The sequence below is a fragment of the Perognathus longimembris genome, chromosome 14, assembly GCF_023159225.1.
Source record: "Perognathus longimembris pacificus isolate PPM17 chromosome 14, ASM2315922v1, whole genome shotgun sequence".
Taxonomy (NCBI): Eukaryota; Metazoa; Chordata; class Mammalia; order Rodentia; family Heteromyidae; genus Perognathus; species Perognathus longimembris.
Window position 1 is genome coordinate 29,407,906 of NC_063174.1, and position 25,962 is coordinate 29,433,867.

A 25,962-nucleotide genomic window follows, 5' to 3' on the forward strand; every position below is an offset into this window, starting at 1 on the left:
GAAGATAAGAAGAACCCATACACTGCAGAGATGAACTTATAAACCCTTGCCAAACATTTTAACCCCTTCAGGGTTACCAAAGTATATGACTTGAAGATGTCATACCCAAAGATTATAACTTGGGATATTTAGGGTGGGGTCTACGCATCTATATATGGAAAGAAATGCTCATCAAATGATGATAGATTGGGTCACCTGGCTTTAAAAACCTCTTCAGAGGCAACCTGTCCCACAGTGTGCTTGACATAAAACACAGTAGATCAACTCAAGCAAGCAAACTGTGACCTTTGAAGAAAATCTGTAAACTTTTTATTTGAAATTTTATGGAAAAGAACATATTGTAGAAAATGCATCAAGTGAAAGTAGATTAGATTATGATGAACATAAATATGTAGTAACAAAGTGAGCATGTAAGCACCTAATGACATTATTTTATCTTCATAAGAAGCCTGTAATGTGAATACGATTATCCCTTTGATGTTCAATGGTTACAAACAAACAGGTTAATTTGCCCTAAGTCATATGACTAATAATAAGTAGCAAATATAAGGCCAAAACCCAGTTGGACTATGATTCTTTGCTGCAATGGGGGATGGGAAAAGCAATCAAAAGGATGCAGTCTAGGGGAAATGAATTTACACAAGACACCATTAGACACAGGCTCAGGGAGCAGCTGTTCTACACCTAGCTAAGGACTCCAGTCCTGCAAGAACAGGAAAGTTCACAAGCCACGGAAGCATAATGGAAATTTCCAGTGTGAGCAATCCACACCTCTTGTTCTAATTCCATGCTCACTATGCAGCATGGGCTGATCTGTCTTCTTAGATAAAAGAATCCTCTTGTATGCACTAGTATAAACTTGTAACTGGGTGTTTGGAGTTAGACCAGATTCAGATACATTTCAGAATACTTCCTGGCAAGAAGGAGGTCATGGAATGAAGAAGTGCTATATAATGAAGCCGGCTAGCCTTCCTACAGGGATTCACTTCCTCAGGTTCTTCTAAAAATCTGGGTACTTCTCCCAAGCTCAGAGCCTGTTATATAGAAGGAACCACACATTAGCTAACTGAGGTGCAAAATGAGCTCATTTATCCAGTGAAAGCAGCATAGTATACCCTAAGAACATAGCGTGCATGAAAGGTCCCAAAGAAACAGGATGTGAATAATGCATGTTTTGAAAGGAAAATAGGAAGAACAGAGATATTGGGCTCCAAAGTAGGGGTCTTGAGTGGCTAGTGGACACCATAAAGACTGGGGATACCCTAGTGGTGAGAAGCAGGAGTACCACAAATACTGTGCCTAATTTCCAATTTTGCCTAAAGTTAGCCTTTAACAGAAGGCCTTTCCAGTCCTACTAAGGTTCTCTCTCAAGTCTTTTGTGTTTCTGCTCTCCAAAGGGCATCAGCTACTCACATTGTGGTCATTAAACACTGGAGCCATTTTGACAGCAACATTTTTCAGAAGTAGCAATAAAATGTTTTGAGGATAGGATTGGCTTTATATATATATATATATATATATATATATATATATATATATCACACACACACACACACACACACACACACACACACACACACATACATCAGCAATTCTATCAGTGAGGTTGGTTAGCCCTAGCAAAAGAGAATACAAAGGATAAAAGTGTAGTGGAGCAGCAAGGTTTATAAGATTATGCAACTCTAGGACAGATGCTCCAACACATTTTCTAACTATAGATCTTCTTTCTCAACCTTACATTGTATCATAGGTTATCTCATGACTCAAGAAGGTTCTAGCTATAGTAACAATCCTAAAGCTTCTGTGGTTTAACATAAGAAGAATTTGCTTGGGGCCCAGATGCAACTCATATCACAAACAGCATCATATTCCATTGATAATAATTAGTCTCATAGCTTCAGCAACATGCAAGCTTCAGCAACATGTTCCTGTTTGAACAGCCCCTTTTTGGCCATGACTCTATATTGTGAAAAAGCAAATGCTGATTTGATTGGAAACCACTTTACCATAGACATGAGCATCCATACTGTGAAAAAATCAAGTGCTGATTTGATTGGAAACTATTTATCTTTACCATGTACATGAGCATCATGTACATTTTAGGGGCAAACAATTATTACATAGAAAGAGAGAAAAAATCTTATTGTTCAGGGGAATGATACCATTTTATTTCAGCTTAGATGCCAATTCGTACAGATTTGATAGATGAACTATGAGGCTAGAACCCAAACGGTGATTCTCTCACAGGGGCTTTGTCCCCAGTGCCTGGGGATCATCTCCTATGCTGCCCCAATAGCACATCCTGGCTCTGAGGGTAAGATGTGGTCCCCATGGGAACTTGAATAAAAATCCACAGAGTTTTTCTAAGTCACAATCAAAGCTGAATTTTGGCATTGGAGTTACAGCACATCAAAATGGGATCTATAAAATCTACCCTCAAAATCTATTGGTTTAATGTTTTACTTCCAACATTTGAGAAAACTATGATTCTATGTAAACTTGATCTAACTGTCAATTGGGTAAGATAAGATTTTTTTAATTAAATGCTTTTTCAGGAGATTAGGCTGAATTTGTATCTGATGGATCACTGAATTAGTTGCATATAATGTGAATTAGTTACAGATAAATCTCCTGTTTAAAGTAACATATTTTCATGACAATAAATTTCAAACCTCCAAACTTTAAAGCAAATTGCTATAGAAAAACACTTAAGTTTACTTAAAGACAAGTCAACAAACTGGAAATTAATTTAGGTGAAAAAAGGGCTCCGGTTAGAGGCAGGAGATCTTATTACAAATCCCTGTTCTTCTATCCTTACAATTTCAGCTAAAACAGCTGAATGAAACTTGACTTCAATTTGAAGTGGGGATACTGATCCAAAAAATCTAGTTATTAGAAACTAGGTTCATAAATTCTACAATTCATCATATTTTGTTTTTAAAGAGGATATAAACAGTTGAGCTCCAAATTCATTATGCTAAAAAATAAGTTTACTTATATTTTTGAAACTCTTTTTTGTGTTTATTCCAAGGAAAATACGAGCAGAAATAAAGTTTTCATTGGCTTTTCATTCAGATGTTCATAACAGGGCTATCCTTACTGAAATGAAAATATATCTACCCATTCAGAGTATGATGTTGAGAACACAGGTTGTCCTAGAAGTACTAGAGAGCAGACATACAGGGCAGAGGGAAAAGTGGAGCACAAAGGAGAAATAGTCTCCATGATAACAACAGCAGAGGTCTCTGAAGGATATAGAAAGCTAAAATGATAATAATAATAATAATTTTAAAAAAAAAACTTTGGTAGAACATGTGCAATGATAAACCTAGTGCTCCCTGAATGATATATATTAGGATGCCATTGGGCATCTGCCAAATTAATACTTCATATATTTCCAGACCCTACTGAAATTAAGACCAGCAACAGCCAGGTAGCCACAAAGGAGGGAGCATGCATACTTGCATGCATAAATTTGAACGCACTTACATTTCTAGATGCTTCTGAGGGAACAAGAGCTGAAAACCACAAGCCACCTTGACCCCAAGGCTAAGGAAGCAGGCCTTGGCACAAAAGCAAACCTACTGTCCAGTGACAGTAATTACAAATAGCCAGGGGAGGCCAGGCAGCACTGATCTTTTCTCACCTGCTGGGGAAGAGCTGCTGAGATCAGAAGGAATCTCAGAGCTCAAATAATCTGCTAGTGGAGCTGAGTCATCTGCCCACCACTGTTAGGGCTCAGCTGCCCCAGAATGGACCACAGATAGTATAGCTGAGCAGGGACTTTCAGTGGGAGACTAGATTTCAAAGGACCCCTCAGTGCAGAGGACAGCAGAGGTTATTTGCCTGGCATACCTTAATCTTTTGAAAAGACTGCCTCTCTAGCTTCTAAATTTGCCGGCAGAGGGTTCAAGCCATATGGGGCAACATGCACAAAATAAGGAACACCACAGTTGATGCTCTGAAGCCTGGGCATGCATCCAAAGCTGCAGCTTTCTGCTCCCTTGGCTCCTCAGCAGACATGCGGTCAGTCAGTCCTGGAAGTTGTACTTGTCTTGCAGTTTTACTAAGGACAAAAATGAACCTGCAAATTTTCAAATTTCCTCTTCCTCTTCAATCTTCATACTTTAGGAATAATTTCTCTCTCTCTCTCTCTCTCTCTCTCTCTCTCTCTCTCTCTCTCTGTGTGTGTGTGTGTGTGTGTGTGTGTGTGTGCGCGCGCGCGCGCGCGCGCATGTGTACTGGAATAAAAGCTTGAACTCAGGGCCTAGGCACCGTCCCTTAGTGTTTTCACTCAAGACCAGCACTCTACAACTTGAGCTACAGCTTCACTTTCATGTTGTTTGGTGGTGTGTGTGTGAGGTGGGGAGGGTTAATTAGAGATAAAGGGTTTCACAGACTTTCCTGCTGGGGTCTGGCATCAAACCTTGATCCTCACATCTCAGTCTCCTGAGGAGCTAGGACTGCTGGCTCCAGGCTAGAACAAGCATATTTGAATAGCATGTGCATGTGATGACTATTTCAAGTGTATAAGGGACTAAAAGGAGACACATGCATGTTAAAGTACAGAGACATGAGCATGCACTCATTACAACTCAATCTTAACTGATTCAGGACTAGGGGTCTGAAGTTGTTCAAGCTAATACTATTGCCCTGGTTTCTTGCAAAGTGCAGAGTTCTCTCCCATTACAGTCAGAGAGATGAAAAGAAGCCAAATCAGTGAGATTTTAGCTTGCAAACACCATCACTATTAAACGTCCTACCTATTGCATGCACTAAATATGCTTTAAACTCCGGGAGAGTTATTTAGGAAATTAAGAGTCAGTGGGTGGGGAGCTGTAGCTCAATGGTCAAGCACTTGCCTTGCACATGCAAATCCCTGCTTTCAGTTCCCAGCACAACAAAAGAAGAAAAAGGAAGAGTCAATTATGTAAGGCTCAACAGCAATCCTATTCACCTGTAGATCTACCACCAATCACATAGCCAGGTTATCTTTTCATTTCATTCCCTCTCCAGGTTCCTTCAATGTTAACATGCTCATTTTAAAGTATCTATATTCTAGAGTACAATCTATAAGGGAGATTTCTCCCTCTGTGTTTATATGAAGCACTTTAATTGCCAGTAACATCACCCAAGTTAACAAAATAAGGAAAGAGGGTGCACCTTTGCAATCATTTATATTTAAAAAAAAAAAAAAACACAAAATATAGAAGACATTTGGTGGGAGGGGGCCTGGAGGGAAGTTGTTCATGAGTGCTTGCTTTCAAGTTCTACCTGGGAGTTCTCTACTCAAGAACTAGACAGAAATCCTCTATTTTCACCCAGCACAGTCCATGAACAAACACAGAAGGAGCTAGACCACAGTTACTTATATGATTCTTGGATTTTGTTCCTGAATTCCTGACACAAACTACAACCAGGTGCTGCTAGTGATTTGGGGAGCAGGAGGAAAATATCCTATATACACATACATAGTGTCTGGACAGTTATGACTTCCAATTGTCCTTCATTTGAAGATCTCTTATGGGCAGAACAAATTAAACTAATATTAAGATATAAATGATTTTAAAGATTAATAAAATAAATTAATAATTATATGTCACTCAGAGACAGACAGAAGAAACTCTGGGACCAACTTTGGTCAGTGCTGTTCCTGACTGTCTGAGACACAGAAATCTTATCATAACCCAAGTGTTCGGTTCTTTAGGTAAAGAGGAAGAATGGTTATGACCTCAGAAAACACTGGGATGGGAATGTGGCTTAGCGGTAGAGTGCTTGCCTAGCATGCATGAAGCTCTGGGTTTAATTCCTCAGCACCACAAAAACAGAAAAGGCCGGAAATGGTGCTGTGGCTCAAGTGGTAGAGTGCGAGCCTTGAGCAAAAATAAGCCAGAGACAAGTGCTCAGGCCCTGAGTCCAAGCCTCAGGACTGGGAGAGAGAGAGAGAGAAAGAGAGAGACAGAGAGCGAGAGACAGAGAGAGAGACAGAGAGAGACAGAGAGACAGAGAGAGAGAGAGACAGAGAGTGACAAAAACAGAGAGACAGAGAGAGAGATGAAGAAAGCAAGTACCTTTGGTTGACAAAATGAATCCTTACTAATGGTGGGTTTCAACCTGGAGAGAGCTAGCCACTCCGTCATTGAGGAAGTGGGAAATAAGAAGTCAGCTAGGAAGGAGAGGAGAAAATCATCTCTTTCCAGCTCTGGAATGAACGGAAAGACACAATCCTCCATTAGGTGCTCTTGGAGGGTTCACAAAATGGCTTAGTATTAAGGGTACTTAGGTTCGGCCTACCAGCACCCCTAATTCTGACATGGCTATGTCACTGCTGCCAGTGTTTCTCCTCTCTCAGCCCTTGGTTGTTCTTGGGTCATTTGTGTGACCAGCATGGTGTCAGCTCCAAGTCAGCCAGGAAGGCCTTGCTGCTGATTCCCCAGAACACCCAGAGTGGAAGGACAGACACTCACCGGGCAACCCAGCTTCAACCAGAAAGCTGTCCCTTTACCTTTTTGCCTATTGAGAAGCAGCAGCAGCGAGGGGGCAACACCAGGACCTGCAGGCTCAGGGACCTCCGGGGCTGCAGGACTTTGGTTGGAGCTCGCTGATGCTTCTGCAGGTTTCCACAGCAAAGTGGGATCCTCAGGCTCGGGGGCTTGGTCTGCAGAGGGCAGCTCGGGATTGACTTGGGGGCCAACCAAGGGGAAGTGGAGGAAGGGGTCCGGCTGTGCTGGCTCCGGAAGGCTGGGCGTACGCTCCTCCCCTCGGGTGCAGGTCTCCTCCCGGATGGCATGCAGGGCACCTGGCTTCATGGGGGGCGAGTCCTGCTCTCTCTTGGGGCTCTCCTCGGAGGCGGAGGAGGCGTCGCAGGATTCGATGATGAGCTCGCTGTCCAACTCGGCTTCGCGCTCCTCCCTCAGGATGCTGTACTGGATGGACGGGGATGCGGGCGAAGGAGGCGGGCCGGCCACGTGGCCAAAGGTGACATAACTGGAGGGCAACGCATCTTCAGAGGCCATGGGGTCCTCTGACACCAGCTCAATTTCTGAGTCTCCTGACTCAGCGCTGCTCGCCTCATGGTCCAGAGGGCTGGGGATGGTTGGCAGCCCAGACCTGGCCTTGGCCTCACGTCTGTCGGCCACTGGCCCCACCGACCGTGGGCTCTCTGCGGTTTCATAGGATAACCCTTTGGCTTCTTTAATGGCAGTGATCAACTCATCCTCTGAGAGGCTGCCTTTCCCCTGAGACTCTGCCACAGATGGTTCTGTCATTCCACAGTGCCAGGAAGAGCCAGAGAGGCATGCGTGCACGTGCGCGCGCGCGCACACACACACACACACACACACACACACACACATACAGACAGACAGATGGACACAGAGAAGAAATAAAAACAAAATACCATTAGGGGAAATGTTTGGTGGTTGCCTGAGGAACACATATCTCATTAGCACAAAAATAAGTCTGTTTCTAGGACTAGGCTGGAAAGACAGGCCACCTGAACTAAAAGGCTAATTACTGTTGTGGCCCAATTAATCAGCATTATGCATACCTATCCATCTTCATCTAGTTATTTTAAAAAAAGACCCAGCAATTTCATAGCAACAGAGACTTGTTTTGGTTTTGGTTCTTTCTGTCTCAATGCAACAAAGATGGTAGACGTAATTTTTATTTATGCTGTCATTCTTTGAAGTGGGGAGTCAGTATCACAGATTTCATTGGTTAATATGAGGAATACATCTACAAATGTGAGAATCATTCATCATTCCACATCCATGGATTTTCAGGCTTTACCAAGACAAAGACAGATAATCTGGATGCATGGATGCAACTTAATTTCTGAACTTTATATTTCCCATAAGAATCAATATCTTTTTTTTTTTTTTTTGCCAGTCCTGGGCCTTGGACTCAGGGCCTGAGCACCTTCCCTGGCTTCTTCCCACTCAAGGCTAGCACTCTGCCACCTGAGCCACAGCGCCCCTTCTGGCCATTTTCAATATATGTGGTGCTGGGGAATCAAACGGAGAGCTTCATGTGTAGGAGGCAAGCACTCTTGCCACTAGGCCATATTCCCAGCCCCAAGAATCAATATCTTTATTCCTTTTGAATAAGGAGGAAAAGTACAGCTAGATGGAGTAATTACAAGATATTGTTTCTTTGCTAATCCCAAAAGCAGGCTGTGCATAATACCATCAAGCAACTTCCTGCAGGGATTCCAACAGGGGCAACACCCCTCCCCATTCTCCACCTCCCTCCTCTCCTCTTGAGAAGAACATAGCAGGTAGCCACCCCACTCTCCTGGGTGAATGCTTGCCTTCTGCCTGATGTTTATCCAAAGGGCCTGAAAGCCATACTGGCAATCTTGCTGGGCCCTTTCTCTCTTGGACACAACTAGCCTAAGATCACCATGACAACAGTGTTCAGGAGCTTGGTCTGCCTGGCCATAGAGCAGGGCTTTATTTTAGAATATCCTTGACACTGGTCTCCAGGCCTTTTGTGAACAAGAACTAGTTGTCCAATGCTTTCTCAAAGTTCTGAAGGCCAGTGGGAGGTAAGAGGAGCAGATTATGTGTGGCTACATCATGTGCTGCCTTAAGATTGCCGAGGATCAAACATTTTAATGTTTCTAATTCCTTATAAAGAATTATTGACTTTACTCATAAATATTTCACTCATTTATTATTTATGAAGGCTCTATTATGTCTTGGGCCCTCTTCAAGGAACTCGGGATGTATTAGTGAAAGAGACAGATAACAAAATTCCTGCTTGTATTCTAATGGGGAAGGAATGCAATATATAAAGAATATATGTAATAAGGGAAGCATCTGTTGTGTTAGCTGCATAAAGCAAGGGTAAAGGAATCAAAAGTTAAGAGTAGGGGCTGGGGATATAGCCTAGTGGCAAGAGTGCCTGCCTCGGATACACGAGGCCCTAGGTTCGATTCCCCAGCACCACATATACAGAAAACGGCCAGAAGCGGCGCTGTGGCTCAAGTGGCAGAGTGCTAGCCTTGAGCGGGAAGAAGCCAGGGACAGTGCTCAGGCCCTGAGTCCAAGGCCCAGGACTGGCCAAAAAAAAAAAAAAGTTAAGAGTAAAGTTGAGTAAGGGAATCAGGAGTGCTGTGACCAGGTGGGCTAAGTTTATAGCTTTAAGTAGGGAGGTTGGAATAGGCCTCAGGAAGAAGTGAACCAATATTAGCATTCAAAGAAAGTGTGACAGTGACTCATGAAGATTGTCAGAGGAAAAGCAAGACATGCCAAAGAAACTGATAGATAGGGCAAAGGCACAGAGGGGGGAGTTCCAACGATTTCTAGATAGTGACAGGAGGCTGGTGTATCCTGGCCAAGGGAATAAGGGGGCAAATGATAAAAAGAAGTGAGGGACATGGGGGTTCTGATCTCAGGGGCTATTTGACTGAGTTGAAAAGAGAAATTATTGGAAGGTTCTGAGGAGAGAAATGGTGTGATCAACCTCTTAAGTATCTTAAAACAACCACAACATTATCTCTCAGGTAATTGTAAATTTGTTGTATGAACTCAAATGCTATTTTCATAACAATTGGCTATTTAATAAGCTGCACATATAGTACTCTGTTATGATTCCCAGCATCATCAATGTGCAAAAGTTACATCAGCTTCCTTCAGAATGGTTAGCTACAGCAATGAGGAGGACGACAAAGAGGAGAGGCCATTATCAACTAAGCAACCATCTGTATCTCTGTAGAGCTGCAAATGACAGCATCACAGCTCCATCTGCTAGCCTTTTCTTGGGTGGCAGACACTTTAGAGATAAGAGCTTGAAGTCTAGACAGAGTAGGTGAAACAAGTGTCACTGGACTGGTTTTTCTCTTTGTTTCCCCCCGCTCCCCTCAAATCCATTCTCACTTTTCTTTGCTCTGTTCTGCACATTGTACATGCTCCCTTCACCTCTAGTTTCTGGTTCCTGTCCACATAAAAACATAAACATGAATGTTTCTAACAGCAATGTTCATTATAATTACCCAAAGTGGAAATAACTAATGTCTCTCAAACAAAGAATGGATAAATAAAATATGCTACACTCTTACAACAGAATATTATGGTGCCATAGATAGGTATGAAGTAAGGATAAATGATAAAACATAACTAAAAAAAGTATACTAAGTAAAATAAACCAGTCATAAAAACTGTATATTATATGATTATGTATAGGAAATGTCCTCCATAAGCAAACCCATATAGGCAGGAAGTTGATTAGAATTGTAGGGTGGGGCTGGGGATATGGCCTAGTGGCAAAGAGTGCCTGCCTCATATACATGAGGCCCTGGGTTCGATTCCCCAGCACCACATATACAGAAAATGGCCAGAAGTGGCGCTGTGGCTCAAGTGGCAGAGTGCTAGCCTTGAGCAAAAAGAAGCCAGGGACAGTGCTCAGGCCCTGAGTCCAAGCCCCAGGACTGGCCAAAAAAAAAAAAAAAAACCCACAAAAAAAAAATGGGGCTGGGGATATAGCCTAGTGGCAAGAGTGCCTGCTTCGGATACACGAGGCCCTAGGTTCGATTCCCCAGTACCACATATACAGAAAACGGCCAGAAGCGGCGCTGTGGCTCAAGTGGCAGAGTGCTAGCCTTGAGCGGGAAGAAGCCAGGGACAGTGCTCAGGCCCTGAGTCCAAGGCCCAGGACTGGCCAAAAAAAAAAAAAAAGAATTGTAGGGAAAAGGGTACCCAAATATAGGGTACTACAGGGCACCCAAATAGGGCACAGAGTTTCTTTCATGGTAATAAAAATGCTATAAAATGTATTGTGATGGTAGATCCCAAGTATATTAAGACACTAAAATCAATTGAAATGTTACATGTGTGCTATACATTAATAAAGCTGTTTTTAAGACAGAAAGGCCTGATCTTCACTTGCAGAATGGCAGCCTATCTCCATATAAGTACTCCATGGGTGAGAAGTAACTTTAAATTCAGGTGAAACTACCAGAATTAAAGGAATATATGAATTTGAATGAATGCCTCAAATTCTGACCTCTATTCACTGGTAATTTCCTGGCCAGGTTTGAGGTCTCATCCCCTGTGACCTCTCAGCAGCATTTGATATGTTGTCCATTCCTCTGAAGTTTTTGCAACACTCTTCCAATTCTCTTCCAATTTAACTGCTGTGTCCACAACTCATCACTGCCTTCCCAAGCAAGGCAGCCTCCCAGGAGCTCTATCCTGGCCTCTTCTCCCCACCTCCATTTCTAGTCTCAGTTACCATCACTGTAGCTGGTATTTCACAGCTTCCTCTACTCTAATGAATAAGAAGAAAACAAGACAAACCAGACTGAGTGGTACCAAGTTCCAGAGAAACTTGAAGGGGGTAACTGAAGAAGGTACATTGAAATTGTTCCTAAAATGTAAATAGAGGCATGAAAGGCAGACATTGTCTCAGAGTGGATCTTCTGGGCAAAGATTCTGATATGAAACAGGAAAGGGTGTGAGTCAAACAGTGGCTATAGCAAGAGTGGAGCTGGAGTATTGTGGGGAATGATGCAGGGTATTGAAGTGACTAAAAAGATAAATGGGACATGGGAGTTCCCAAAAGCCAGTTTAAAAAATCAGCACTGATGGGTCCTGGAAGAGCAAGAATAAATCTAACAAAGGAGTGGAGGAGGGTTGACTCATTAAGAGGATATTACAATCATTGACATTATAAATAATGATAACCTGAGTTTTTGGTGACCATGGGATGGAAAGGGGATAATTCAAGAGTTATTGAACAAGAGAAGTTAGAGACCAAGGGTTTAATTCATATGGTGGGTGAAAAAAAGAAGAAATGCTGAGCCTAGGAGAGTAAAATGAGCAGGGATTCCATAGCTAGAAGCATGGAAGTCAAACAAAGATCTGGTCTGATGGACAAGAGGAGAAAATTCTTTCTTTCCTGAGGTATGCATCCTTCTGGTTTCTCATACAGGAAGCCTCTCAACACGAATGCTGGGGCATACCCAGTTCCTGCCTCCATAGCATTGGCAGAAGTGTGAAAGAAAAGGGATTGATGAGTTCCATTTTGGACAAGCAAAGATGTGACTTTGAACACAATGTGCTTATTATGAGTCAAAGGAAACTTGGAGCCAGGTACCAGTTGGTCAGGCCTATAATCCTAGCTACTCAGGAGGTTGAGATCTGAGGATCATGATTGTAAGCCAGCCTAGGCAAGAAAGTTTGTGAGACTCTTATTTCCAATTAGCCACCCAAAAGAAGTGGAATTGTAGGTAGAGTGCCCGCCTTGAGCAAAAATGCCAAGAATAAGCACAAAGCCCTGAGTTCAATCCCCAGAACTGGTGGAAGGAAGGACAAAAGGGAAGGAGGGGAGGGGAGGGAGGGAGGCCAAGAGGAAAGGAGGGGAAGGAATAAGGAAGGGAAGGAAGGAGGGAGGGAGGGAAGGAGGCAGGCAGGGGAGTCAAGTAGAATGAAGTATCTGTTGTTATAGGTAATAAGGATGCCATAAATGAAAAGGGGAGGCTGTTCTATCCTGTTGCAGGTGCTGGTGTCCATAGTGAATGATAGTGTCTTTTAGGTCTCTCTTTCTTCCTGGCTTTTTTCCCCATGCAACCTGCAGAAGGATCACTCGAAACCTTTCCCATCTTTCCATTCTGGCCACATTAGCATTTCAGGTGTTCCCTGAACACCTGCTCAGGGCCTTTGCATGGCTGTCCCTGTAGCTTTATGCCTTTTCCTGTTATTTGTGTGAGCTTTTCTCACACTCCATTCAGTTATCTGTTTAGAACCTCCAATTCAAAGAAACTTCTCCCTGACACTCAGCTTTGTCTCTACCTCATGTTGCAGGCTGAGACAAGTCACATCTAGTTTCAGTTAGATTCTCAGTTCCTTCATTTGCTATCTAGCAACAGCCAAATCTCGTAGGCTCTTACATGCAGGTCACTGTGTCTCCATATTCGCACCTGCCTCATCCTGCTCCCTTGGGGGGGCACCTTCAGTCTCCATTATTTGGGGAGCTATTGGACTCAGATATTCTTGGCACTCTATATTTCTCTTTCTCAGAACACAAATCACACTGAAGTAGGACTGTTCTCTTCATCATCTGTCTTACTAGAGCGGAAGGGCTAGCTTTTGTTTGTTTTAATTTCCATATCACCAGTGCCTCATAGCATGCCTGACCAAGAAAAGTCTGCACTGTTTGTTAAGTGAACGAATGAATTTGAAAAATCAGGGATCTTGGTGTCATGAACCCTGGGAGCTGTACGGTTGAATGAGGTAATGTCAGTGAAGAAGATGAATCACTATGCTTGTCTTTAGGGAAACAGAAAGGAGAGACTTTCATTAAGCCTTCTCTGCTCTAAAACAAGACCCTGGAGTGTAGAGTCAGGATTTCTTCCACCCAAAATGCTGACCAGCACTTGGTACAGTTATAATGCCAGCCCTAGGAGAGCATAGAAAGAGTCTGGAGTCCTCTTTATCTAGTTGCCCCATGGGCAGTGATGGGTGGTTACAGAGCATGGGATAGCTGGTATGGGGTTAAGATGAGTTGTGAAGGTTGAGGAAGCTCCTAATACCACCCTGGTCTTTTACAGGGTCTTTTACATGGTCCCCTTTGTATTTGAAACAACAATTAGAATCTAATTTAATATCCTGCCTTGAGTTAGAGCAGGGTAATATCAAATTTTAAAAATGCTAAGCCTCGTGAACTCTAAATAGATTTTTCTCTTAATTCTCACCAAACATATCTTAATGATAGAATGTCAGTGAATTAATTAAGCTGATAGGGCTAAGATGGAAGGGAGAGGGGAAGAGTGCCCTTTTTTGATGTTTTCTCTCACTGCCTGGGATAACTGAATTCTACCTTCTCTCCGTCTCTCCTGGGAATGCTAAATGTCCCTGCAAATGAAGCCCAGTCAAAGGAGCTCTCTTCCCCATGAGGCCTCTGGGAGATCTGGACATTAAGCGGGAAAGCAGAGCTATACCAGGGTATAGGTGTTTCAGTGTATAAGCATTACCTTGCCATTAAAGAGAAAGAAACACAAAGTAAATCCAATGTGACTTGGAGGGAAATCCTGCATCTCAGCCTTCATACAACAGGCACAGGCCTGACAAATTTGCGTGGTAATTAAATCAATTCAACCAAATAAGACTGCAAGAGACCACAATCGCACATATTGAATGCCACATTCCCTAGGAAGTGCTTTGGGAATTCCATCTCCATGTGCTAGGCTTTCTGGAGGTTGGGGAATGACAGTGCTTTTACCTGTTCCAGAAGATGGAGGGGTGACAGATCCTGGGCTGTCATCTTCCGGCTCTGAGACGGTGACAGTGGGGACTATGTCAGGACTTGGCTTCAGACAGAGATCCTGCTTCTCAGGGCTCTCTTCTTGGATAGCAGTTGCGAGTGAAGGTTCGATTTCCGTCAGTGTGATCTTGATGGGGGCACTGACCAGAGGAGCAGAGTGCTGCTCCTTGGACAGATCATCTATGTAAGGAGCAAAGGTAGATTCTTCGAATAAGTGGTCCTTGACGATTTTTCCCTCCACGGGAGCTGGTTTGTCAGGTTCCCGAATCCCTCCTGGTTTTGTGGAGATGTCACTGTCCTTGTTCTTAAAGTCCAAGTCTTTATTTCCCAGCTCAGGCTGATGATGCTCCTGACATTTCACCTCCTCTGGCCGGGCAATGTCAATGTACTTATAGGTTTCTGCTTTCATCTGGTCCAAGGGCTCCTCGAGGATCTTGTTCACTTCCGTGGACTCGGCAGGAGTCATCTCTATTCCAGAATCAGAACTCAACACCCCATGAGGCTCCATCCCAGGCACTTCTGGTAAGGGAGGGCGAGGGGACCCCAGCTCCTCAGGGCTCTCTGAACTGGTGATGTGGCCGTTTTCCTTCTGAAAACTTCCTGTGAAATATGTAGCATCCTCGTAGGGTGAGTAGCAGATGTCAGAAATCAGAGAAGTGTAACACACTCCTTCTCCATCTTTGGGTGTCGTAAAGGAGTGATCCAGGGCACTGGAAACAACTGCCACACCTGTCAATCAAAATGGCAGTAGACTGAGTGGTACCTCATTGCAGGTCTCTCTCCTTCCTGACCCACCAACCCAGCCTGCCTTAATGAGGACTCGGAGCACCAGCATGCTGATTTTCTCTGTTTACCTGACTATCCACAGCTCTGATATTTTTCATAGAGCACATTCAGCAGCTCACATAAGCTGCCAGGCCCAGACACTCCAGACACATTCAAGGGGACTAGAAAACTGATTTTTGATACATACTACCTCAACACAGAGTCTTAACTTAACTCAGTGTTATGTAAAAGAAGCTTGCTTTGCATCAACAGTCTTACTGGCCTTTGAAACAGAGGCAGAAATGTAGATAAATCCAGGTTAGTAAATACAGAAGGTAATGGGCTAGAATAAGGGCTGCTCCTGGAGGCTCCACAGCTGAGAAATCCCTCAACTCTCTCGTCAGTCCTTCTACTCTTGGAGACCTCATTCCTTTGGACTGAACCCATCCATTTTCCCTTTTAAGGTCCTCAGAGAAAGGGGCGCCTAGTTTTGAGTGTCACTCAAGAGGAATCACTTAATGGCTTGCTTTCCTACTCCTCACTTTCTCCCTCATTCTCTCCTCTAATGCCAATTATTTGCCTTCCAGAGACATCCAAACTGCACCACTGGGAATTCCTTCCACGGGCTGTGCTAAGGACAAAACAAGTTTATAACTTTAAGTTTACATGTTTCCCCCAATCTTTATTCCAGCACCTAGACACAAATGCATTTTGAGCAAAAAAAGAATACCATCTGTTTTTTGGATTTGGGGAGGGTAGGGCGGGTTATACAACAGTGTCAAAAAAGAACACTAATATCATTGAGGATTTACTGTTTACTAAGCAATGAGGTTTTTATTTTTACCTAATCCTTACAACAATTTTATAAATCAAGCCTCACATATCTATATACAAACACATCATAGAATCACACACACACACACACACACACACACACACACACACACACACACACAGCATCCACAATATAAAAACTCTAGACACACCCAAAGACAAAAATAATCAAAGGACTAACTTCTACAAAAATAATCAAAGCAGTAGTAGTAATCTAATAACAATATCTAACATTTGATTATTTGCCATATCATACATGTATTCACTGGGGCAATTCTATTTTTTTTTTTTTTTTTTTTTGCCAGTCCTGGGCCTTGGACTCAGGGGCTGAGCACTGTCCCTGGCTTCTTTTTGCTCAAGGCTAGCACTCTGCCACTTGAGCCACAGCACCACTTCTGGCCATTTTCTGTATATGTGGTGCTGGGGAATCGAACCCAGGGCTTCATGTATAGGAGGCAAGCACTCTTGCCACTAGGCCATATCCCCAGCCCCACTGGGGCAATTCTAAAGGGTGGGTACAGTTACTAGGTTCATTTCATAGATGAGAAAACCAAGGAAAAAGAGGTTGGATAACTCTTCTAAGATTTTACCAGCAGTAAATGTGGTAGGGCCAGCATTCACACCCAAAATAGCCTATAAGCCAGAAAACCTCTCCTAATGCTCTTCTCAAGTTTGTAAAGATATTTTTCCCAAGTAATTTTGCATTAGCATTAATATAAATACACTTAACTTTTATTTTATTTGGTTTCCTTTCTATTTTTCAACCGGTCATGGGGAATGGAAAAGCACAAAGCCCTTCTCCATTCTGGCACCCTCATTTCTCAGCACTTCGGCGTGAGCTGTTTTTCTTTTGGGAATTCTTCCTCCAGACAACTGCACTGCCACCTCCCTCACTTCTAAATCCTTACTTCAAGTGTCAACTCTGGAAAGAAGGGAACCCTGACTACTCAGCCTCAAATTCCAGCCTGCTCTTTCCTTACTACTTTCTGGAAACCCATTCCCCTTTACTCTTCTGCACTTTTCTCATATAACTTTTCTCCTTCTAATGTATTGTAGCATTAAATCATTGTTATTGCATGTTTTCTTTTCTTAGTAGGTATGTTCTATGAAAGTAGAAATCTTTTACTATTTTTCCCACTAAGGAAACCTACCAAGTAGACCAAGTCCTGGCCCCATAGTTGATATTCAATAACTATTTACAAAATAAAAAAATAATTATGAAACTTAGAATTGAGCAAAAATATCAGGATTATGCAAGAAGACAGGCTGGTAGATTCCCTCAAATTGCTAATGAGACTTCTTTCATCAAATGGCCTGATTAATGAATCCGTACAATTCAGTACTAAGTTTCTGTTTGCATTTCCTTTCCAAATACCAGCTCCTCTTTTTAAGTTAGGCCAAAATAAAACTCAATAGCCAAAGGAATAATAATATTGTTTCTATATGGGTCATGTTGGCTAAGCATACATATTCCACCAAAAAAAATCTCTTAAATTTAAATCAGTGAGTGCATACACACTTTCATCCTAAAGGTTTCTTAACACTTCCTGCTTTATGGGAGATTAGCCTGCTTGTACACCTCACTAGAGTCAGGGGACTCAATCTCAGACATTTCACTACAGCTATTTGGATCCTGAGATTTTTTCTACCAGGTTTTGTTGTTGTTTGCTTGTGTTCATTTTTACAATGACTTGCCTATGTTACTAATGAGTTGTCCCTCAGAAAGTAAGAAGGTGTGTCTGTCCAGGATATGACTGGTCTGGAGGGATGGGGTGGAAATGGACTGATACACCACAGAAGACACAGTTGCTTCCAGGCTTGTGTCATAGGCATTACCATCCAGCTACTACTCAATGCTTTCATTGCAAGGGCCACCATAGAGCTCCTGGCATTATCACCTCTACCTACCATGCTCTATCTCCCCTGCCTCGCCCCCTAGCCCCCCAGCCCGTCTCCCCACCCCCCAACCCCCACCCCTAGAGTCCTCATACTAAATACTAGTGCTGCTTGCTCAGCACCCAGCCCCAGGCCTTTGTGTGGCTTCTCTGGATACTCCTTAAACTCTGCAGCCTGGTATCTAACACAGTGTGACTCCACATCCTTCCCAGCAGTCTCCATTGCTCCTGACTCACTCCTTGAATCAAAATCTTTCACAGACACACACTTGATTGGCCAACTTGTATAGCCTTGTCTTCCACTCTCCAATTTAAACATTAAGTTCCATTTCATACAAACTACCTATCATTAACACTTTATCCTTCTAATTTCTACATCCAGCTCTCTTTCAACCTCAAGCCATCAGTGAAAAGAAACTTTAAGTGCCCCCTCCTCTATGACTAATTTGCTGACTGATTTACTTCATTAGGGTTGCTATAACAACCCTACTATAAAGTAGGTAGCTTATAAGCAAGAGAAATTTATTCTGGAGTTTGGAACTTCCAAGGGCCCAGTAGATTCAGTGTTGGCGAGTACCTGCTTTCTAGCTAGCTGACTTTTTGCTATAACTTCACAAGGTAGGAGGAGGGATGGCTCCATATGGAGATTTTTTTATATGGGCATTGATCCTCAGTAACTAATCATTTTCAGAGGTCTTCATCTCCAAAGAACATCACTTTGGTTAGGATTTCAAGACCAACCAAAACTTTTGTAGGAACACACAAATTCAGCCCATAGTAATAACCATACCTGTAGAATCAAACTTCTCCCTATTGTTCTCCATCCTCATTCTTATATCATTGAATTTATACTATTCATGTGACCTCTGTGACATTTGACTTGCAAATGTCCCTATTATCTCATACTAATCTGTCAGCTCCTGGAATTTGAGGCTTATGACTACTGTACTATGTTGTGCGCAGTAGCCATTCTATATAAAATGTGTAAACCTCTCCATTAATAAATGATGGGACATATTCTACAGAGAACAAAGTAAGAATGATTAATACAACATACAAAAAGTGCCTTTTTAACCTGGCATATGAACAATAGAGAAAGAATGCTATTAAGCAATGTGGTGGAGCTTCATCTGAGCACAATAGTGCTCTGATCGTGGCAGACATTCAGCAAGAAACCAGCATCTCCCAGGTAAGACCTGTCATTTTGTGGGAAGTTAAGAACACAGGAAATCCCTTTCCCCTTCCCATAATTTTTATACTGACTGGCTGCCACTACAGTCTGATCGAACTTCTTCTTACCCTAGGGGAAAAAAAAGCAAGAATCTCTGTAATTTTCCCTGAAGTGATCCTGCAGAAATTAGATGTTCCTAGATATATGGTACTAACTGAAAACACAGAATCTGGACTGTGTCGACATTATTTGAGAAATTATGTAAGTAGGATCAAAACCTGGGAGAACTCTTACACTTTGAATTCTTATCCTGCCTACTTTGTCTTGCTTAAAGAGCCCAGCATGAAAATAAAATAACTCCTTTGTCCCACTGCTAATACAGCTAGCTATAGGAAGAGGTCCCAAATCACTTATGCAACTCTAGCTGATCAGATCCTAAAGGACAGGATCCTGAATGCCAGCATAGAATTGTCAAAATCCCAAAGCATCAAAATCTGTACAGTCTAAAATGAATTCCCAAAATTACAATCCCAAAGATTAAAAAAAAACTGTTGAAATTCTAGAAATGAAATCCCAGAACTATAATTCATAATGAATTTTTTAAAAAAGCTATTTGGGAGAAATTAGAAGGTGAATTCTGGGTAAGTGATTAGTGTTCCTCCAGTTATACACAGATCAGTTGTATCAAAATTTAATATTGAGTTACCTTGAATGATTGTGAGGGGGTTTCTAGAAGATATTGTGTGTCTCAGTTGAGTCGGCAGAGAAGACCCATTTTGAATGTGAATGCTCTTAAGACAGCCATATTATAAACAGAAAAGAAAAACTTAGTTGTCACAAAAGAAGACTTTGAAATAGAACTAATGACTGCAAAAGTTCTTATAAATTACTTCACTGGGTTTGCCATCTCTATCCCTATAATGTGCCCTTTCATACTTGGAGTTCTTTTTTGCTTATTGTTTGAGGTTCTTTCTAGTGTTGTTGTGTCCATTTTCCCCCATTATTTTAAATTACTAGCATACTTTTTCCAGAGCATTATGCAATGTACTTCAAATTTGCATCATTTCCAATATTGCACATAAAATATGCAAAGGAATTTCATGAGTTTTGATGAATTTTGTGCATTTTTTCCAATTCAGTGTAATGAAAGTGCACTATCACACAGTTGGCTCTGTGTGTTAAAACTGTGCATATGCATAAAAGATTGAAACTGCCTCTGTAAAGACAAGCCCTTTTTATACAGCTAAATTTGCGAAAGATAAGATTTTTTGAGATCTCAGCTCTTTGGTAGCTGCTGCATGTAAATGGCAACCCATTGAAGTTTTTAATGAATCTCATCAAAAGACCTGAGTTGTCTCAACACAGCCTTCCAAACAATAACAGTAACAAACCTGAGGGCACACAATTAGCGGATTGCTACATCTATGTATTCTGTGTTTTTGTTTTCTCTTTCATTTTGAACAATTTTTTAATTAAATTTTATTGATAAGGTGTTGTGCAAAGGGGGTACAGTTACACGATAAGGAAGTGAGTACATTTCTTATGATATCTTATACCCTCATTTTTCTTTCCCTTCCCTAGATCAGGTAGGCATATATACAATATCCAGTGTACCAAAATCATATACAGTAACCACGTAGGGTACGGCAAAGGAAATTCACCTAGAACTTTAAACGTTAAACGTCAACAATAGAATCCTCCGGTGTCCTTCTCTTGGAGTTGTTTTTACTTATCCTCGTCTTATATGATCATGTGTACATAGCTGTTGAGCTATTGTGATCCACTGAAAGGTCTACTCAAGACCTTTTTAGGTTCAGTAGTTGTTTACTTTTAGATGCATAATGTAAAGTTGCTGACCCAAACATGTGGAAATACCATTTGAAAAGAAGTTTTGCAGACCTGGTCTCTACTGTCCCCCCATTCCCAAAAGTCATATATCAAGGGGACCATGCCCCTTTGTTCTCTGTGTTCTAGGCTTGTTTCACTCCACATTATTTGTTCAAGTTCTGACCATTTCCCTGTGAATATCACTATTTTATCATTTCTAATCGCTATGTAGTATTCCATTGTGCATAGGTACCACATTTTTTGAATCCATTCATCTGTAGTGGGACATCTGGGTTGTTTCCATATTTTTGCTATTGTGAATTGTGCAGTGATTAACATGGTTGTGCAGATGTCTTTATGATATCCTGAGACCTGTTGTTCAGGATAGATGCCTAGGAGTGGTATGGCTGGGTCATTAGGATATGTCGATGCTGAGCTTTTTGAGGAACCTCCACACTGTTCTCCAAAGTGGTTGTACTAATTTGCACTCCCATCAGCAGTGGAGAAGGGTTCCTCTTTCCCCACATCCCCTCCAGCATTAGTTGATGCCTGAGTTCAGAGTATAGGCCATTCTAACTGGAGTGAGGTGGTATCTCAGGGTTGTTTTTATTTGCATTTCCTTTACTGCCAGGGATGTTGAACATTTCCTCATATGTTTCTTTGCCATTTTTATCTCTTCTCCTGTGAAGTCTCTCTTTAGCTCCATTGCCCATTTCATAATTGGCTTAATGGGTTTGGAGGGGGTTAGTTTTTTGAGTTCTCTGTAGATGACGGATATTAGGCCTTTGTCTGTTGCTGTGCTGGTGAAGATCCTTTCCCATATGGTTGGCTGTCTTTCTAGTTTGGTGGCTATGTCTATACCTGTGCAAAAACTTTTTATTTTGTGGTAGTCCCATTTGCTAAGACTCTCCCCTATCTGTTGTGCCCCTGGGACTCTGTTCAGGAAGTTCCTATCTGTACCTATAAGTTCTAGCATCTCTCCTACTCTGTCCTTCAGTAGTTTCAGGGATTCAGGTCTGATGTTGAGGTCCTTTATCCATTTTGAGTTGGTCTTGGTGCATGGTGAAAGGCTAGGGTCTACTTTGAGTTTTTGACATGTGGCTGCCCAGTTTTCCCAGCACCAGTAGTTGAAGAGGCTATGTTTTTTTCCATTGTATGTCTTTAGCTCCTTTGTCAAATATCAGCTGACTGTAAGAATGTGGCTTTATTTCTGGGTCTTCTATCCTATTCCATTGGTCTTCAGGTCTATTTTTATGCCACTACCAGGCTGTTTCTGTTATGAGGGCTCTATAATAGATCTTGAAGTCTGGTATTGTGATACTTCCTGCGCTGTTTATTTTGCCTAGAATTGCTTTGGATATTCCAGGTCTTTTGCTGTTCCATATGAATATATGGGTTGCTATCTCTATTTCAGTGAAGAATGTAGCTGGGATCTTGATGTGGATTGCATTGAATTTGTATAACATTTTGGGCAATATGACCATTTTCACTATATTGATTCTGCCTACCCATGAGCATGGGAGGTCTTTCCATCTCCTGGTGTCCTCTTTGATTTCCCTTTTTAGATTTTTATACTTCTCATTAAATAGGTCATTCACGTCTTTAGTTAGGTTAATCCCTAGTTAATTTATTCTTTTTTTAGCTATTGCAAATGGTATTATTTCCATAATTTCCTTTTTTGCTTGTACATTGCTGGTGTACAGAAAAGCTGCTGATTTTCGTGGGTTGATTTTGTATCCTGCTACTTTGCCAAAATGATCTCTTAGTTCTAGGACTAATAAACTGAGGACTAATAAACTAATAAACTGGGGACTGAGTTTTTTGGGTCCTTCAGATATAAAATCATGTCATCTGCGAATAGGGATAGTTTGATTTCTTCTTTACCAATGTGGATCCCTTTGATGTCCTCCTGTTGCCTTATTTGCTATGGCTAGGGATTCCAGCACTATGTTGAATAGAAGCGGAGAGAGAGGGCATCCTTGTCTTGTTCCTGAGTTTAGGGGAAATGGTTTTAGTTTCTCCCCATTTAATATGATATTAGCAGTTGGTCTGTTGTATATGGCTTTTATTGTTTTAAAGAATGTTCCCTCTATTCCTCTTCTCTCCAGGGCTTTTAACATGTGTGGGTGTTGTATTGTCACAGGCTTTTTGGGCATCGGCTGAGATGATGATGATGTGGTTCTTGGTCTTAGCTCTGTTGATGTGGTGAATTACCTTTATTGATTTGCAGATGTTGAACCATCTTGCATCTGTGGGATGAAACCTACTTGATTGTGATGTATAATTTTCTTGATCAGTTTCTGGATCCTGTTAGCTAATATTTTGGTGAGGAGCTTTGCATCTGTGTTCATTAGTGATATCGGTCTGTAGTTCTTTTTTTTTGTTGTTGGGTCTTTGCCTGGTTTGGGGATGAGTATGATATTAGCTTCATAGAATGAGTTTGGGATTTCTCCCTCTGTTTCTATTTCCTGAAAGAGTTTGAGGAGTATTGGTATTAGCTCCTCACTGAAGGTTTTATAGAATTCATTGCTGAATCCTTCCAGGTCTGGGCTTTTCTTTGTTCAGAGATTCTTGATAACATCCTGTATCTCACTGTAGGTTATTTAGTTGATTTATTTCTTCTTGATCCCGTTTGGACAATTTATACTTCTCTAACAATTGATAAATTTCTGTAAATTTTTTTTTTTGGCCAGACCTGGGGCTTGGACTCAGGGCCTGAGCACTGTCCCTGGCTTCTTCTTGCTCAAGGCTAGCACTCTGCCACTTGAGCCACAGCGCCACTTCTGGCCATTTTCTGTATATGTGGTGCTGGGGAATCGAACCCAGGGCCTCATGTATACGAGGCAAGCACTCTTGCCACTAGGCTACATCCCCAGCCCTCTGTAAAATTTTTGTTCGTTACTGAGTAAAGGTTCTGGAAATAGTTCCTTATAATTTTTTGAATATCCTGTGTATTTTTGTAATTTTTCCGGTGGAGTCCCTGATCTTATGAATATGAGTGTCTTTTTTTTTTTTAAGTCTTGCAAGGGGTCTGCCAATTTTATTTATTTTCTCAGAGAAGCAGCTTTCAGTTTTATTTATTTGTTGAATGGTCTTTCTATTCTCAACCAGTTTTATCTCTTCTTTAATCTTTGTGATCCCTCTCCTCCTAGTCGTTTTAGATTCAATTTTTTCTTCGGTCATTTTAACTGCATCATGAGGTTATTTACCTGTTCTGATTCCATTCTTATACTGTGTGTGCTGAGGACAATGGTCTTGCCCCTCATCACTGCTGTATCCCTTAGGTTTCTTTGTGATGTATTTTCATTGTCATTGTGGCTTATGAACTCATTAATTTCATCCTTAATTTGGTCTGTGACCCAAATGTTAGATAATAGTGAGGAGTTTAGCCTCCAAGTATTTGTGTAGTTTCTGTGGTATCCTTTGTTATTGAGGGCTACCTTGATTCCACTGTGATAGAATACATGGGAATACATGGAATACATAGAATACATGGGATAATGTCAATACTCTTGTATTTGCTGAGGTTCTTTGTGTGGACTATGATATGATCTATTTTGGAGTATGTTCCATGGGCTGCTGAGAAGAATGTGTATTGAGTCTCTGTAGGGTGAAAAACTCTATACAGATCTGTCAGATCCATGTGAGATATGGTGTTACTTAGGTCTTCGGCTTTGTTGCTAATCCTCTGTGTGTCAGATCTGTCTCTTGGAGAGAGTGGCGTATTAAAATCTTCCACTATGATTGTATTTGGGTCTATCTTGTTCTGTAGTTCTGAAAGAATTTGTTTGACATATTTAGGGCCTCTTTTGTTTCGTGAACATAAATTTATTACAGTGATGTCTTTTTCCTGGATTTTTCCTTATATTAACATGTAGTGTCCTTCTTTATCTTTTTGAACTGATTTTAATGAGAAGTATAGCTTGTCTGAAATTAAGATGGCTACCCCTGCCGTTTTGGTAGGTGCATTTGCTTGGAAGATCTTGTTCTATCCTTTCATTCTGAGACTGTTTTTGTCCTTTACTGTAAGATGGGTCTCTTGAAGACAACAGATAGCCATGCTGTGTCTGAGAATCCACTCTGCCAATCTTTTCCTTTTTATTGGAGAGTTCAATCCATTTATATTTAAAGAGATCATGGATAGGTGTGGATTTTTCCCTTCCATTTTCCTGTTAGGCAGTTTTTTGCTTCTTTCCTTTCCTTTCTTTCTTGTCTTTATTGAGCTGTTTTTCCTATTGGGTTCTGGCTATTGTTGTTTCTTTCTGTTTCTGTTTGGAGGTCTTGTACGTTTTCTGTTGTGGTGGGTTTCTCCTCTTAGAATTCTCTATAAGGCTGGGTTTTTTTTGTTGTTGTTGTTATTCAAGTATTCCTTTAGTTTCTCTCTGCTATGGAAAGATTTGGTTTTTCCCCTCAAATGTAAATTCTAATTTTGCTGGGTATCTAAGTCTGGGTTGGCAGTTGTTGGCCTGCAGGACTTGGATGGTGTTCTTCCAGGCTCTTTGTGCATTGTACGTTTGTGTGGAGAGGTCTGCCGTGAGGCATTTTGTGTTTTGACTATTTATAAATATAGCTTGTCTGTCCATAACTGTTTATCTCCATAACAATTGTTAATAGACCTATTAATGCCTGATTACATGAAATGAGCTATGAAGTGCTCTATCAAGTTTTATATGGGTTTTCAATAAACTCCTTTTTTAAAAAAAACTGAATAAATCAGGTGCCAATGGCTCACACTTGTAGTCCTAGCTACTCAGGAAGCTGAGATCATGGTTCAAAGCCAGCCCAGGCATGAAACCCATGAGGCTTTCTATCTCCCCTTAACCACCAAAAAGCCAGAAGTGGAGCTGTGGCTAAAGTAGTAGAGGGATAGCCTTGAGCAAAATAGCTCAAGAACAGCACTCACATCCTGAGTTCCAGCCTTAGGACCAGCACACACACACAAAAAAAAAGAGAGATACATACATACATACATACATACATACACACATACATACATACATACACACATACATACATGGAAACATAGATAGACAACGCATACATAATTTTAGACCATAACTTTCAATAATTATATTTTGCTGATTTTTATCTTTCTCAGTTTTGGGCTTAAGAATTTTGATCTTTTGGAGTTTCAACATTTGGAGTATGATGATTGGAAATGTCTTTGAGTGTTATGGCCAAAATTTGTGTACACAGGACATTATT

General features: G+C 41.5%; 1 protein-coding gene across 1 annotated transcript in view; it reads right to left on the reverse strand.

The window, feature by feature from the left end:
- Positions 1 to 6,081: 6,081 nt before the first annotated feature.
- Positions 6,082 to 25,962, reverse strand: part of LOC125363071 (reticulon-1-like) — a 102,187-nt gene continuing 82,306 nt past the window's right edge. The window contains exons 2-3 of the mRNA XM_048362051.1: positions 14,224 to 14,994; positions 6,082 to 7,261 (exon numbers count right to left, since the gene is read on the reverse strand). Coding sequence (XP_048218008.1) covers positions 6,405 to 7,261; positions 14,224 to 14,994 — 1,628 coding nt within the window. The 3' untranslated portion in view covers positions 6,082 to 6,404. The remainder of the gene's footprint in view (positions 7,262 to 14,223; positions 14,995 to 25,962) is intronic.